Here is a 15977-nt window from a genome sequence, read left to right as displayed (position 1 = left end):
ACTGCGCATCTCATGTAGGACTGGGACAGTGTCCAGCTTGATCTACCCCAGCGTTTGGAGCGGTGCTTGACACACAGTAAGTGCTTAACAAATGCTATAATCATCATCAACCCACAGTATTTAGAGATCGAAAGAAATACAGTAGTTGAGAGATGGAAATAAAATTCCAGTAGATAAAAGAGATCACGGATAACATTGTGAAAATCTCCTCTTAGGGTTTTGGGGCTATCGAAATACTATATTATCCCCAAAGTATAAACATCAATCGCACAATCCACAGTATTTGTTGAGCGCTTTACTGTGTGCACAGCACTGTACTAAGCACTTGGGAGAGTACAATACAACCAAATCAAACATCAATAACATCACAGGAAGCCATCATTTAAACTGAATTAAAGAGAAATTTTATTGCTTGAGTAACAACATTAACAACATGGGTATTTCTGCATGTTTGCATGCTTGGGAAGTTTGGTTGTGTGCTTTTGAATGGTAACATTCTTTTATTACTTTAGTTGCATACTTTTTGTTGCTTACTTTTGAACTTTTGTTGCATACTTTTGAACACTTGCATCCTTTTTCACTTTTGCATCTTTTTAAACACAGTAAAATATAAATTAATCTTTATATAAACATATGTATATAACTTACACAGTACATATAAAACGATAATTACAACCCAGCTCCAGCTCTCAATCTCTCAATTCCTATGCCCCCCAAACAATTGGTTATAAGTGTGTATGATGACCCGCTGATTCTCCAGGACCTCCTTTACCCTATCTTCAGTAATGCTCAGTCTCTGATCCAGAATGGTAACAGTCTGTAAAATGAAATGAGAAAGACATGAGGATGATATAAGCTTAAGGGAAAATAGATGTTCATATCCTATAGAGGAATACCTGTAGATCAGGTACTCCTCTGTCTAATCTCTCTTCTAATTCTGAAAGGATCAATCCTTCATTCATTCATTCATTCAATCATATTTACTGAGCACTTATTGGGTGCAAAGCACTGTACTGAGCACTTGGGAGAGTACATTATAACAACAGACACATTCCTGCCCACCACAAGCTCATAGTCTTCCACTTTTATCCCATTTAAGATCAAATTAATAGGCAATCTAAATACAAAGCAGAGAGACATTAAAAAAATAGATATTGCAGGAACAATACACTGTTGCTTTAACACAAAGCACTTCCTTAGAAAGCATTGGTACCTTTCTCCCTCCAAAAAGGGATTCGAGCAAAAAATAAGGCCTCAACGAGAGATTTGGCACATCAATCATCTCAAATTGTAAGTAGGATCAAATCTGCCATCTGAAATGTTCGGGGAGAAAATCAGTGTGGCAGAGGTGTGGTAACCAGGCTGCGGACCAAACTAAAAGTCTCCGGAGCTATGGTACTATCCAAACTTCTCTCCGGCAGTGAACCGAAGGTCCCATAGGGAAGCCACATTCAGCTCCTTGAGCAGTCCCAGCAGGCTCACTTTTGGGCCAGGCTCAGTATCAAATGGCAAGATAAGATCACGAATAATGAAGTGCCGGAGCACAGTCCGATTCCTGGCACTGAAGCTAGGCTCATCTTAGCACAGCTACTCTGGGTGGGACATGTGAAGAGAATGAGCTTCAGCAGGCTATCCAAACGACTGCTGTTTGGAGAGCTAAAATTGGGGCACCAAAAGCAAGGAAGGCAGAGGAAAGCTTCCTAAGGAATGAGAGACAAGGAGACAAAAGAGAAAACAGTGCTAAGTGTTGCAAACGGTAAGCGTGACAAGACAACGTGGCACAGTGGATAGGGCATGGGCCTGGGAGTCAGGAGGTCATGGGTTCTAATTCTGGCTCCCTACTTGTCTGCTGTGTGGCTTTAGGCTAGCCACTTCACTTCTCTGGGCCTCAGTTCCCTCATCTGTAAAATGGGGGTTGAGACTGTGAGCCCCAGGTGGGACAGAGACTGCATCCAGCCCGATTTATTTGTATCCTCCCCAGTGCTTAGTACAGCACCTGGCACATAATAAACACTTCACAGATACCACAATTATTACAACGTGGGGCAGCCTTTGTATGCCCAATATGGCGAGGGCTGTGGTTCTGCATCGGTCTTTTCAGCCACATGCACACTCTGATTAATTTTGCCATCAGTGATGTCTTCTTCAAATATTAGACTATGAGCCCCATGTGGGACAGGGACAGGCACAGCCTAATTAACTTGTATCTATCCCAGCCCTCAAAACAATGTTTGACACATAGAAAGCCCTTAACAAATACCATAAAAATGGTAAAATGATGACGACCTGAAGCCATATGATGACATGAAGCCATAAAAGTTGTTCCATTGTGCTCCTGTTTTCCTGGAATGATCCGCTTCCAGAACATTTCTTTGAAAAGGATTAAAATGCCTGCTGATTTGAAAGGACTTACAATTCTAAAATTTATATGGATTCTTTATGGAGTTTCTGCATCCGTTTTCTTAAAGGAAAACTGGGATTATATACCCAGACCCAATGGAATTACTTAAAAAGGGCTAGATCCACAGGCTTCCTTCCTGATCTGTTCTGGGTTCTTAAAAACCCCTGATCATCTCCATAAAGAAACCTAACCCCAGGTCAACTCCATTTCCACTCAATAACTTATAAATACCGGAACAGGACAAGGTGCACTAAAACCTAACAGCAAACTTCAGTTCTGAAGTTTTCCCGTTTGTAGCTGAGATTCTCATTCTGATGAAAAATGCCAGCAGCAAACCAGTGCACATTTTGGAATTTTGGAACTGCAAAAGTTGAGTCGATTGCAGGAAAAAAGGAGCATTCCTGGGTGATCTCTCAGAGAGGCTTGCTTTGGGAAGAAATGCTTTATTTAGTTAAAGACTTTTCTCATTTAGACACTACTGTCAATTCACTGTCATGGCCAGATTTTGTTTTGTTGTTTTGCTCTCCTGTGCAAAAGTGAAGCCCGCTCTCCTGTTTATATGAGAAAAGATCCACTTTGAGGGGTGCAGTTGATCTCCATCTGCCAACATAATGGCTCCACTTAGGTTTACAATATCGTATTTTTGGACATCAGAAAAATTGGTGCTAATGCCTACTAATTCAGTAGGCATTTTGCCTGTCATCAGAGACTCAGGCTCCTAGGAGATATTCAGTATATAAAAACGCCGCCTGTTCCAATGACGCACATAGAAAACTACCCGTTCACATATTTAATAAAAACATTTAACCATTTGAGGAACTCTTCCCCGGGCTCCGGATTAAATTCTGTTTATACTATAATTTTTCCCCTTGTTTGTCCTGATAAGTGTATTTTGGACCACCATCCCTGTCCCCCAGTATAGAATCTATCGTGACTAAACAGATCTAGAAAAGACAAGAAGTTAAAATGGTTCTGCAAAAGCCATATATGACTGCAAAAGTCATTTGAAAAGTAAAATTTGTTCCACCTAGCCTAGTAAAATACATGATTAACCTAACAGTTGCATTCCACCCCTGCTACCTCCTGAGGGACTGGGTTTAGTGAAAGTGGCATCATGAAAATGACACAATGTCAGACTTTTTCTTCATTTCACCCAATGCACTGTTAAACCTCCAAAACAGAATGCAATCGGGCTACCCCGTGAAATGCTTTCTCATTTATTACCTATGAAACTGAGCTGTGATTCTGTTTAAATTCAATATATCCCACCTCCATCTCTTACTGCTTACAAACTTTCGACCAATTTAAAAATGTGAAGACTGAGGTAAAGTCATTTAGTTCAACCCAGTGCCTCCATTCTGAATTATCCAAAACATTTTAGGGCCAACGAGAGACCGTCTTCTTTTCAAAGACCTCTAGTCTGGAAAGATGAATGCTGAGGGAACATGACTGAAGTCCACAAAATACGGCTTGTCACCACCAAGTCCCACAACACCAGAACAAAGGGAAAACGGTCGAAGCCTGAATGCAGTAGATTAGAGCAAGTTAAAAAGTAGCACTTCTTTACCCAGCAAGTGTTAAGCCAATATAATCTGTTCCCACAGGAAGCTGTGCAGGTCTAAATTATCAGGGGGTTCAAAAAAAAATTATATTCCAGTCATGGACAAAAAGGTCCAGATTGGGACATTGGAGAGGAAGTTGGGGGTGTAGCAAGAAAAGCTAGAGATGGTTGGGGTGGCTTCCCTCAACCGGCATGATTCTGCAGGAGTAAAACTCTGCCATCCCACAGATGCAGCAGATGAGCCAAAGTTACCCCATCGTGGGGGCACCTCACCTTCACAAGCTCCCAAGGGCCCCCAAAGGTTGGGGCTGCTTCCACTCATCTGACACCACAGAAGTGAAGCCTGCCTTGGGAAGGCTGTGTCATTTGCAACCACAATTATTATTATTATCATGTGAGCTGATGAGCTCCCTGTGAGAGTGAATGAATACCGAGAAGACTGGGGGACTCAATGATATAACCATAGTAATAATGCTAATAATAATTGTGGTATTTGTTAAGTGCTTACTATGTGCCAGGCACTGTGCTAAGTGCTGGGGTGGATACAAGCAAATTGGGTTGGACACAATCCCTGTCCCAAAGAGGAATCACAGTCTGAGTCCCCATTTTAAAGAGGAGGCAACTGAGGCCCAGAGAAGTGGAGTCACTTGCCCAAGGTCACACAGCAGACAGGTGGTGGAGCCAGGAATAGAACCCGGCTTCTTCTGACTCCCAGGCCCGTGCTCTATCCACTAAGCCATGCTGCTTCCCCAAGACTGAGCCTTGTGGGATAGCCACAGTTAAGGAGTGAGAAGCAGAAGGAGGGCCAGTGAAGGAGCCTGAGAAGGAAGGGTGGGAAGGAAGAGAGGTGGGAAGAGAACCAGGTGAGTACCATTCGGGCAACACCGAAGTTATTTTGATGATGAAGGTATTTGTTAAGTGCTTACTATGTGCCAAGCACTGTTCTAAGTGCTGGGGTAGATACAAGGTAATCAGGTCGTCTCATGTGGGGCTCACAGTCTTAATCCCCATTTTGAGACGAAGGGAATGATCAGCAGTGCTGAAGGCACCTGAGAGGTCAAGGAAGACTAGGACTGAGGAGAGCCCATTAAACTGTTCTGAGACAAGATCTTCGGACACCCTTGTGATCAGGGTTTTAGTAGAGTGAAGAGGGTGAAATCCATATTGCACTGAGTCAAGAAGGGAGTCGGTAGAGAAGAAGTGAAGGCAGGAGTTTGGACAGAGCCTGTTTGGACAAGCTCCCAACCAATCAAACGGCATTTTCATCTTGCTAGACAAATTCCAGATCCTATTGTACATTTGGATTTGCAATTACTATAACTCATGATTTTTTCCATTCTGAGAAAAAGATATCAAAGCATAAAAAGGGCACAATGGCAAGAATGTCTTAATGGAAACCAAATGAAAAACCATCCTAAATATCTTCATTGGAGAATCGAGATTTCCAACCACTAAAGCATCAAGAATTACCTTTCGGATCTGTTTTTTATGAATGCATTGTCTATTTCGCTCTCCTTTGCCATGGAAATTTCATAATTACAAAATGACAACAGTCCAGTAAGCGTTATAAAAGCTATAGCATTGTAAATTGACTAAGAAAATAGTTAGTGCAAGCCCTGAAACATTAGCATCACACTGTGAGCCACCCAATGGGGTGCCCTTGTTAGAAGTTAGGCTAAAAGTTGCCTTTATATCAGACCGGCACAAAATAGAAGAGCAAGGAAACAGCCTGAGAGTTCACAATGCCTGGATCTTACGGTGCTCCCCAAACTCCTATCTAAGTCCTGCAACCCTGGAAAGCAGTGTGGCCTAGTGGAGAGAGCATGGGCCTGGGTGTCAGGAGGACCTGGGTTCTAATCCCCACTCCACCGCTTGTCTGCTGTGAAACCTTGGGCTAGTCACTTTGCTTCTCTGTGCTTCAGTTACCTCATCTGTAAAATGGGGATTAAGACTGTGAGCCCTGTGAGGGACATGGACCGTGTCCAACCCGATTTGCTTGCATCCACCCTAGTGGTTAGAACAGTGGGTAGAACACCAATGTGTTTTCTTCCTAGAGCAGGAAAATGACAGTAGACATAAAATACTATCGTTCGGCATCTCCAAGGAAGTTTTTTCTTTGAGAACACTTGGGAGTGATTTGTGACCAAGCACCAATCTGGGTAAGATTATCACAACATCTCTCTTCTTACCCTTTGCCTAAAAAGTGTAATCCATTTTGGAAATGCATGTAGGTCCGTTTGAAGATGCATAGAATTAAAATTTCCAAATTCAAGTTTCCATTTTCTGTTCCCTGAGAATGAGTGTGATACTCTAAGAGTGGGTAATTAAACAAATGGATGGCGAGACTCAGAAGGCCCAGCCACCCCCATGTTCTATGTTCCCCGGTTGGCTGGGGTATGAGAAGGACAGATAGGGGTAGGGGGGAGAGAGAGACTGAGAGAGACAGCACAGACTACAACTTTTGCCCACTTCAAAGCCTTACTGAAGGCACATCTCTTCCAAGAGGCCTTCCCAGACTAAACTCTACTTTTTCTCATCTCCCACTCCTTTCTGCATTGCTCGGACTTACTCCCTTTGCTCTTCCCCCCCGCCCAGCTCATATCTGTAATTTGATTTATTTGTATTAATGTCTGTCTCCTCCACTCTAGACTGTGAGCTCGTTGTGGGCAGGGAATGTCACTCTTTATTGTTGTATTTTACTTTCCCAAGCGCTTAGTACAGTCTTCTGCATATAGTTAGCGCTTGATTAATAAGATTGAATGAATGAATGAAGACTAGGCTGGCCTAATACTTCCTCTTGCTGTGGACCTTCAGTCAATCAATCAATGTCACTGAGCACATATTAGGTGCAGAGTACTGTACTAAGCACTTGGGAGAGGACAATACAACAGAATTAGTGGACACGTGTCCTGTCCATAACAAGCTTATAGAGGACAGGTTTACATGAAATTATGAACTCCCTGAGGGCCAAACGTCTTTTTTAGGTTCAGGCTATATTTCAGGATCTTTGAGGTCTCTTGCCGACCAGGCAATGTCAGCGTGGCTTGTCATTTGGGGAATGAGCATTAATTAACGAAGCGCGCTACGCTAGCTCTGGTTAAGTGCAGGAGGAACAAGGGGGAAGCAGTAAAAGGCTCCTTGGGAATGAAAACCTGTACTCTACTCTGGATAAATAAACTGACATCTTGGTTTCAAAAGCCCTCCGAATGGGAGCTGGCTTCCCTACTCCTTCAGCTTCTCAAATGTCACATATAATTTGCTTAAAACCTGGCAACTCCAACCTACGTTTTCCTCTAACTTCACCCCAAGCCATACATTCTGAAAGATAAAATTATAACCCTGGGGCAAGCATTGATGAATGGATTGGCTGGGTCCACGGAGAACTGTTATATGGGGCTCGCCAAGATTATTGATGTTTGCTACGCAGAAGGGGGCTGAGATTCACTTCACTCCTGGCCCCTGGATTTCCTTTTTATTTTTTTATTATAAGGTCAAGGATGCTAATGGAGACTGGAGGTTTTCCTCAAGTCACACGGACATATTTTTAAAAGACACTAAGAATATGAGCTTACCTTTGAGATAGTACAGAAATACTAATTTCCTATCTTTTCCTTTCTGCAGCACACCAGATAAACAATTGATCAATGAGCATCTTTCTTCCCCTGCCACTGCACCCTCTCCCCACCCCTCCTCCACCTGCAAGCCCACAAGAGCTTGGTGTGGTGTTGAAGGGGGACAAAAGATGGTACTTATTTACTTATTTATGATTTATTAATATTAATGTCTCCCCCCTCTGGACTGTACGCTCGTTATGGACTGGGAACATGTCTGCTAATTCAGTTATATTGTACCCTCCCAAGTGCTTAGTACAGTGCTCTGCACATAGTGCTCAATAAATACGATTGATTGACTCACCCAGGCTTACACCTACGGCAAGCTCAGTAAAATTTAATGCAGATGCCTGATTCGAATTGGAAGACGCTTCCTGACAGCACTGCTTAAGCAATCAAAGAACACGTCAGTCTATTCCCTCTTTCCAGCGCCAGAATGCCAAGCTGACCCATCCCCTTCTTGCAGGTGAGATCGTTTCCACTGCCGGGGGGTTATGCAGCTTATGTGCGTGCAGCGTATGTGAAAAGAAGCCCACCAATCTTCTTACTTTATCAGCAATTCACCTGGGGTGCCAGGAAGAAAACATCAGCTTCCTCATCCCCAGTATTGAAGTCTCCTCTTGGAACAGTCATTGGAACTGCACTGTCACTCTTTATTGTTGTATTGTACTTTCCCAAGCGCTAAGTACAGTGTTCTGCACATAGTAAGTGCTTAATAAATACCACTGAATGAATAAATTTTAACCTGACACTCCTTTTCTCATGCAGAGATAAGCATGACATTTGCTTGTAACTACTGAAGCGAATCAGAGCAAACACCAGTTTTAAGAGTGCAGACTTACGAGCTTCCATCCTCAGAACTTGGGCATTTACATTTTCTCAATCATCTATTTGATTATTTATTTTGATTTACTCTGTAGATACTTTTAGGTCTGTCTCCTCTCCTTTTTTACGGTATTTGTTAAGCACTTACTATGTCCGAGGCACTATTCTAAGCACTGGGTTAGATACAAAGTAATCAGGTTGGACACAGTCCCTGTCCCACATGGGGCTCCCAGCCTTTCATCCCCATTTTGCAGGTGAGGGAACTAAAACACCGAGAAGTGAAATGACTTGCTCAAGGTCACACTGCAGACAAGCTGTGGAGCCAGGATTAGAAGCCAGGTCCTTCTGACTCCCAGGCCTGGCTCTTTCCACTAGGCCACGCTGCTTTTCTGTCTCCTTGTGGGAAGGAATTGTTGTCAACTGCTTGTTCTGTACTTCCCAAGTGCTTAGTTCAATGCATTGCAACAAGTGGGTGTCCGATAAATGCTATTATGACTATCGCCATCGCTATCACTCCATGAGGACACGTAGCCAATACGGAGAAGCAGCCAATCACCCGAAACACCTACGATGACCCTACTGTCTAAGAAGTTAACTCCTAAAATAAGAAGCTCTAGATGTGTGCAAGAAAACTGACAAGTCACTTCCACTGACAATAGAAACCAGGCGTTTTGTCCCATAGGTACTAGTTAAATACCAGTCTCCAGCTGAACCATTAAATAACACATGGAAACATTTCAGAGCTTCGGAACACATAACAAGCGTCCATTTGTAAACATGGTTCATAAACCTCCTCTTCTTTAGTTATTAATCAGAGCTGTTCACGTAATTGGATCGGAAAAGAGGTAAAGCCGCCTGCTCTTTTAAAGCAAACTGCAGTCCGCCCATACAAATATCACTGCTAAAAACTTAATTCATTTTACACATATACAAAAACATGCTAATGAGATATTAAAGCTATGATTTTTAAGAGCTTGGAAAACATTAAGGTACGGTCCAAATAGAAATATACACTCGATTGGGTGGTATGTGAAATTGTAGAGCGATCTACCATCAGGAATTTGTGCATTACGAGCAAGCTTATGCTGCTAGACACATTTAAAGTTTACATCTTCCCCGATCTGCACCCTCAATATACCTCTGCTAAAGGAAGAGAGTGGATATGAGGTGATGTCAAAATAACGTGCTTTAAAATCAGAAACAGAAAAGGGAGAGGTGGGAAAAAAATCAAACTATCTTATAAGCAATCAACACAGATGTCTTAATGAGGACGAACACTTCTTCAGTATGCATTTCTACATCAGAGCATCTCCCTAAAATAGAACCCTGGTCAATTCACTGGCTTTATTTTGACCTGCAAGTTCCGAAGGGCTTTCAAATTATGAATACATCTCCCTTTCTGTCTCTATCAACTAACTCAGAAGGAAAAAAACATTACATTTCAGGAGATCTTAGATGCTCATTCACATTCTGATTCTCTCCCCTTTCCTCTATCGTCTCTCCCTTATTCCCCAGGGTCCCACCACCCCCCTTAGCTCTCTTTTGTATTTCCCCAATTTCTGCCTTATTAGCTACCTCCTGAATCCCAATCCTGACACTCGCTCACTCTCCTGTTGCTCACCTCCCCCGCCCCGACCCCATTAGCAGTTTCTCATCCAGCAACCGCATTCTGAGACAGCAATATTATTCAGAGGGAGCTGTGGTGCTGCGGACCGTTAAAGTGGGTATTTTAATAAGGGAAAAAAACCCGAAAAGCCGGACTTGCACACTCTAATTGAAATTCCTTTAGAAAGTCCCTCTGGGACATATGATTGAGCAAATTAATCAGAGATTTGACTGTGAGGGTTGCATGATAATAAAATACTGGAGTTAGTCAACAGTCATCCATTCTTCACTTTGAGAGCCCACATACCTCAACACAACAAAGATGCTACTTTCATTACATCTGTTTCAAATTTTGAGAATCCAAGTGAGATCTAAACTATGCAACAAATACAGTTCAAGAGTGGAAATCATGGCAAGAGAATAGGACTGGGAGTCAGGAAACCCGGATTTGAGTTTCTTGCTCCACTGCTAACCTACTGTGTGAGGGTAAGACACTTACCCTCTCTGGGCCTCAGTTCCCTCCACAGTAAAATGGGGATCGAATAGATTGTGAGCTCCGCTTGGGACCGGGGTTGTGTCTGATTTCCCACGCTTCTATCTACCCCAGGGCTTAGCATTTAGAGTTTAATAAATGCCATCATTAATTAATTCCACATTTAAAGATCCCTGAGCTGATCCCGGCAATTCAAATTTATTCCTTATCTTTTTCTGTGGCATTTGGGTCTATGAATCAAATCTTTCATGCCAAAGCTCACCATCTTTGGGAAACATAGTAGCCAGTAGAGTGCCATGTACCCAAGTGGCATTAAATGAATGCTAACTGGTGATGGTGTTGATGATGATCTATCTGTTCCTTCCACAAAGTGATCTAAGGATTCAGCAATGAGGCAAAGACCAAGACTGATTTTCATTTTCTTTTAAGAGCAAGGTATCTCTCCTACACCTTTATTGAGAAACTATGAATCACTGGTGACAAGTAGAAATGTTCCTGTCCTTTGCTGGTCTACCCAGCCATCAGTTATCTGACTGACCTACTCTGAAAGCAGAATGATGAGAAAGAATGCCTCTGTTGCCTTCTGTGTGACCTTAGGCAAGTCAGTTAACTTCTCTGTGCCTCAGTTACCCCTTCTATAAAATGGGGATTAAATCCTTCTCCCTCCAATTGAGACTGTGAACACCATGTGGGAGAGGAACTGAGTCCGACCTAATTAACCTGTATCTACCCCAGTGCTTGGAACAGTGTTTGGCACGCAGTAAGTGCTTAACAGATATTATTGCTATTATTATTCATTCATTCATTCAATTGTATTTACTGAGCGCTTACTGCTTGCAGAGCACTGTACTAAGTGCTTGGGAGAGTACAATATAGCAATAAACAGACACATTCCCTACTCACAATGAGCTTACAGTCTATTTATTATTATTGAAACATGGCAATTTTGAGGGCCTGAGCTGTATCTGTATATAAAATCTAGAGAGAACACGATGCCACAGAATGGTGAGTGATTTCTTCCTTGGTTTCACTCCCACTTTGAAGGCTTCTTATGGGCTTGCGAGTCACTTGGAATTAGAAATTTCTACAAAGCATTTTCCTGTTGAGTCCCCATGTTTGAAGCTTCCAATGTGAAAGCCTAGAGGGTTAGAATCTAGAATTTAAGCTCTTAATAAAGCGGATTCGACTGCTAAATTTTCCTTATTTCTGGATGAGCTACCATCAGTTTGTTTTAATTCACTAAAATAAATAAGCTTTTAAAAGTTGGAGAGTTCCTTACTATTAAGGAGTTTCTCAACTCCCCTGCCAAGCTTGTATTTAGAATTAGTTTTGCTAAAGTCATCTGCGTGACTCGGTGGCAGTGGAGATGGCTGTAGAAAACTTGAACTGTAAAATCAGTCTCAGGGCCACAAAAGATTTTCGTCTTGGGAAGATTCACTGAGGCGCTGGAGCAAGCTCTGAAATCTCCTTAGTTGGTCATTTTTAAAACTAGAATTGACACCCAAATGTCAGACAGATTAATTACCGTACTGCCTGAGGGCCGGAGAAGGGACAAAATGAATTCTCAAGTTCCCTTCCACCCTTGGACTCGGGCTTCTATTTTGTGATGTGGATCCAAACAAACGCCTCAACAAATGATAAAGTGAATCAATTCAAGTGTTCTTTAGCTCTGGAAAATAAGGAGAAAGATTTGCCAATGATAGGAGAGAGGGGGGAAAAAAATCCCACCCCATATCAACAAAACCTATAGAAATACACGTTCAAAAATGGGCAGAGAGACAAAAGTATGGCCCCCAAAGGGAAGATGCTGATCTATGAAAAACAGTATCTTCGGGTCCCTTAGATCGGGACAAGATTTCCAAAGAAAAAAATTCTTCTGTTTAGAACAAAAGAAGTGATTGCTTCTAAATGTAGGCAAAGAGTAGGGATTTGTTTTATGAGGCTCCTATTGAAGTCCCCCTCTTTCCTGCCGGTAGTCTTATTTAGAAAGGATCAAAAGCCCTACGTTTCAGCTCAGCCTAATGTAGCATCTGAGACTGGAACCGAGTCCTCATTACTGGCAACTTTTTTAGCTAAAATTACTATTAATGCTTTATTTTATCAGACCTACTTCAACATGAATGCTTCCGGAACTTCTACTACCCAGGGATAATAGAAATTTCCTTCAGTTACATGCATTCTTAATTCCTTAAGCACAAACTCTCCTATTTCTAATTGAGGAAGAAATGTATTTTTCAAAGCATTTCTCAAATTTACTACACTGCAACAAAATAGTAGTTACTAACACCCGACTTCCCCCACTCACTTTTCTTCCAGGCTGTTCTGGGCTAGGTGAAATCATTCTTTGATCTCATATAAGCTAAGCTGGCCTTGGTCTCTGCTTCATATTATATAAGGGACATAGAATTTCTTCACCCTTTTGGCATTTTATTTTTTCACTGTTCTAATCCCCCTTCCCCCCAACTCCCACCCCTCTTTTGGCCTCTTTTCCAGATTCATTGTCTTTTGGAAAGGCATGAAACACTGTTTTCTATTGATGGATTATCTCAAGGATTTTGGAATCTCAGTTAATTCTCCTGCCTCACAGACAGCTTTACACATGCTTCCAACGAGCCCTACCTTTTTCACCTTGTCCTCTCCTCAGCAAAGAGAGTATTTTCAAGCAGCAGACATGCTTCTTAATTCACTGTCAAACGGACAACGGCTGGACTCTTAGGGAACTACAGCCATTGACGTGTATCTGCTGCTATGGTCATGAAAAGTTCACATTTCCTCCAAGGACAGAATGTCTCCAAGATAGGGAGCAGTAAGCAAGCATGAATGAGCACCTGCTTGCTCTTGTCTAAACAACCAACGGCCTCTGGAGTAAAAGGCATTATGGTGTTTTCAAATGAATATAAGCCCCCTATTGCCCGGGAAAATGCCTATCATCGCTGTTGTATTGTCCTCTCCCAAGTGCTTAGTACAGTGCTCTGTACATGGTATGTGCTCAATAAATACCATTGCTTGATTGACTTTTTTTCTCTCTGACATTAAGAGAGCCAAACAGGAAGTTAAATATGAAATCTGGCTTTCCCCTTTGACCACTGATGCATAACTCCCAGAGAATCCTTCAACTGCATCTGCTCCAAAATGATACCATCGCTAAGTCTTTTTTCAGAACTCTTCCCACCCCTCCATCTTGCCAAATAAATTCACCAGTTCCCCTAGAGGTATAGCAACAAAGTCATTCAATCGTATTTATTGAGTGCTCACTGTGTGCAAAGCACTGTACTAAGACGCTTGGAAAGTACAATTCAGTAACAGAGACAGACAATCCCTGCCCACAGTGGGCTCACAGTCTAGAAGGGGGGGGGCAGACGTCAAAACGAGTAAACAGGCATCATTTTACCAAGGTAAAGAGACATAAGAAACTTTTACTCAGCTCTTAACACAGTGGAGATTCCTGGTTGAAAAATTGGGTAACCCGGGACCCAGAGAAATTGCCATTGAGGAAGGTCTGGAGAAGGGGTGATTTCTATCGGCTTGCCATGCAAAGCAACCCACCTCTACGGCCTTAGTCACAACACCTCCCCGCATCAACCTCGAGCACCTCAGCTCTGGGCTTGCCGACTGTGGCAGGGAGAGGTCAATTGATTGATTGATTCTGGGATCCTAGCACCACATCCCTAAGAGGCTGGAATGGCACCAGCTCGTTGTGGGCAAGGAATGTGTCTGTTATATTGTACTCTCCCAAGCGCTGAGTACAGTGCTCTGCACATAATATGCGCTCAATAAATACCATTGATTGGTGGATTAATGGGGAAGGAATAAAGCTGCATTCCGCTAGGACTCTTGCACCAGACCCTGAGAAGCAGCCTGGCCTAGTGAAGAGAGCACCAGCTTGGGAGTCAGAGGACTTGGGTTCTATTCCCAGCTCTGCCACTTGTCTGTTTGACCTTGGGCAAGTCACTTAGCTTCTCTGTGCCTCAGTTACCTTATCTGTAAAATGGGGATCAAGACTGTAAGCCCCACGTGGGACAAGTACTGGGTCCAACCTGATTACCTTGTATGTACGCCAGTGCTTAGTACAGTGCCTGGCACATAGTAAGTGCTTAACAAATACAATTGGAATTATTATTATTGCTGAGTTCAGCCACAAAACCTGCCCACAGGGAAAGAGCAATCCCTTCCCCAGGGTTATTTGTTGACAAATACTAAACTGTAATTGGAGCAAGGGTGTAGGTATGGCATCTATTTTTTTTTTCAGTTTGGCAGCTCAGTAATAATAATAATTCTGGTAGTTGTTAAGCACTTACTATGTGCAAGGCACTGTACTAAGTGCTGGGGTGGATTCAAGCAAATTGGGTTGGATATAGTCTCTGTCCCACGTGGGGCTCACAGTCTCAATCCCCATTTTACACATGAGGTAACTGAGGCACAGAGAAGTTAAATGACTTGTTCTAGGTCTCACAACAGGCAAGTGGCAATATAAGCAAGCTCAGAGAAATCACTTCTTGCCTTTTCAGGTTATATTTTCTCCAAAGTTTATTCTGTATAGAGGTTTGAAAATGGCAATCTACCAGCAATGATTGTCTACCAACTCTCTTGTCTTCTCCCAAGCGCTTAGTTCGGTGCTCTGTGTACAGTAAGTGCTCAATCCATACCACTGATTGATTACAGACCAGGGTTTCCATAAGTCCACCGGCCCAGTGCAATGAAATCTGCCCATTTATTTTTTAAGGTATTTAAATGCTTACCACACAGTTTTAAGTGCTGGGGTAGATAGATGTTAATTAGGTTGACACAGTCTCTGTCCCGCATGGGGCTCACAGTCTAAGCAGTTAATTAATTCAATGCAGTCCGGCAAACTGGATCACAAATAATTCACTTGCAAGTCTGAATTATCCAGGTTAGCTGACCGTATTGAAGAAATTAATGAGCTCTCTGGCAAATCTCCGCTTCATGTCAACCAGGCACAATAGATGAAAGCCAATGTCGACCAAGAGTTGACATTAGCCTGTGGAAATTTTGCCAGCAGCACCAGTTAGGATTTAGGAATGCCGCACTAGGTCAGTTACTTATGGGAGGAAATTTAAAAATGAAACAAAATGAAAGGAAAAATGATATGCGATCTTTTCTAGGAAATTTTTAAAAATACTGACTTGCCATGGTAACTCTGAAAATCCATCATCCTTTTGCATCAATCAGTCAATGGTATTTATCGAGTGCCTACTGTGTGCAGAGCACTGTACTAAGCACTTGGGAGATTACAATTCAACAGAGTTGGTAGACACATTCCCTGCCTTCGAGGAGCTTACGGCCTAGAGGATACTGACTCTCCTTAAATCCAGTCAGGGTAAGTGGTGTCAAATAAGAAACTTCTGAGAGAACCATTTCAGAGACTATGTCTCTGCCAAGGTGTGCTTGAAAACATAACCTCACTACATTCTTGACCCTGACTGCCACTTTGTTCTATTTGTCATCTATAAAAGCTCTAAG

At 42.5% G+C, this 15977-nt stretch overlaps 1 protein-coding gene across 26 annotated transcripts in view; it reads right to left on the bottom strand.

Moving 5' to 3' along the window:
* Positions 1–381: 381 nt before the first annotated feature.
* POC1A (POC1 centriolar protein A) overlaps positions 382–15977 on the bottom strand; it is a 110043-nt gene continuing 94447 nt past the window's right edge. For all 26 annotated transcript variants that reach the window (XM_029052397.2, XM_039910554.1, XM_029052396.2 and 23 more), the window contains one exon: positions 382–817. In XM_029052397.2, coding sequence (XP_028908230.1) covers positions 698–817 — 120 coding nt within the window. In that variant the 3' untranslated portion in view covers positions 382–697. The remainder of the gene's footprint in view (positions 818–15977) is intronic.

The sequence above is a fragment of the Ornithorhynchus anatinus genome, chromosome X2 (genome assembly GCF_004115215.2).
Source record: "Ornithorhynchus anatinus isolate Pmale09 chromosome X2, mOrnAna1.pri.v4, whole genome shotgun sequence".
NCBI lineage: Eukaryota > Metazoa > Chordata > Mammalia > Monotremata > Ornithorhynchidae > Ornithorhynchus > Ornithorhynchus anatinus.
This window is presented reverse-complemented; position numbering and strand designations above follow the sequence as displayed.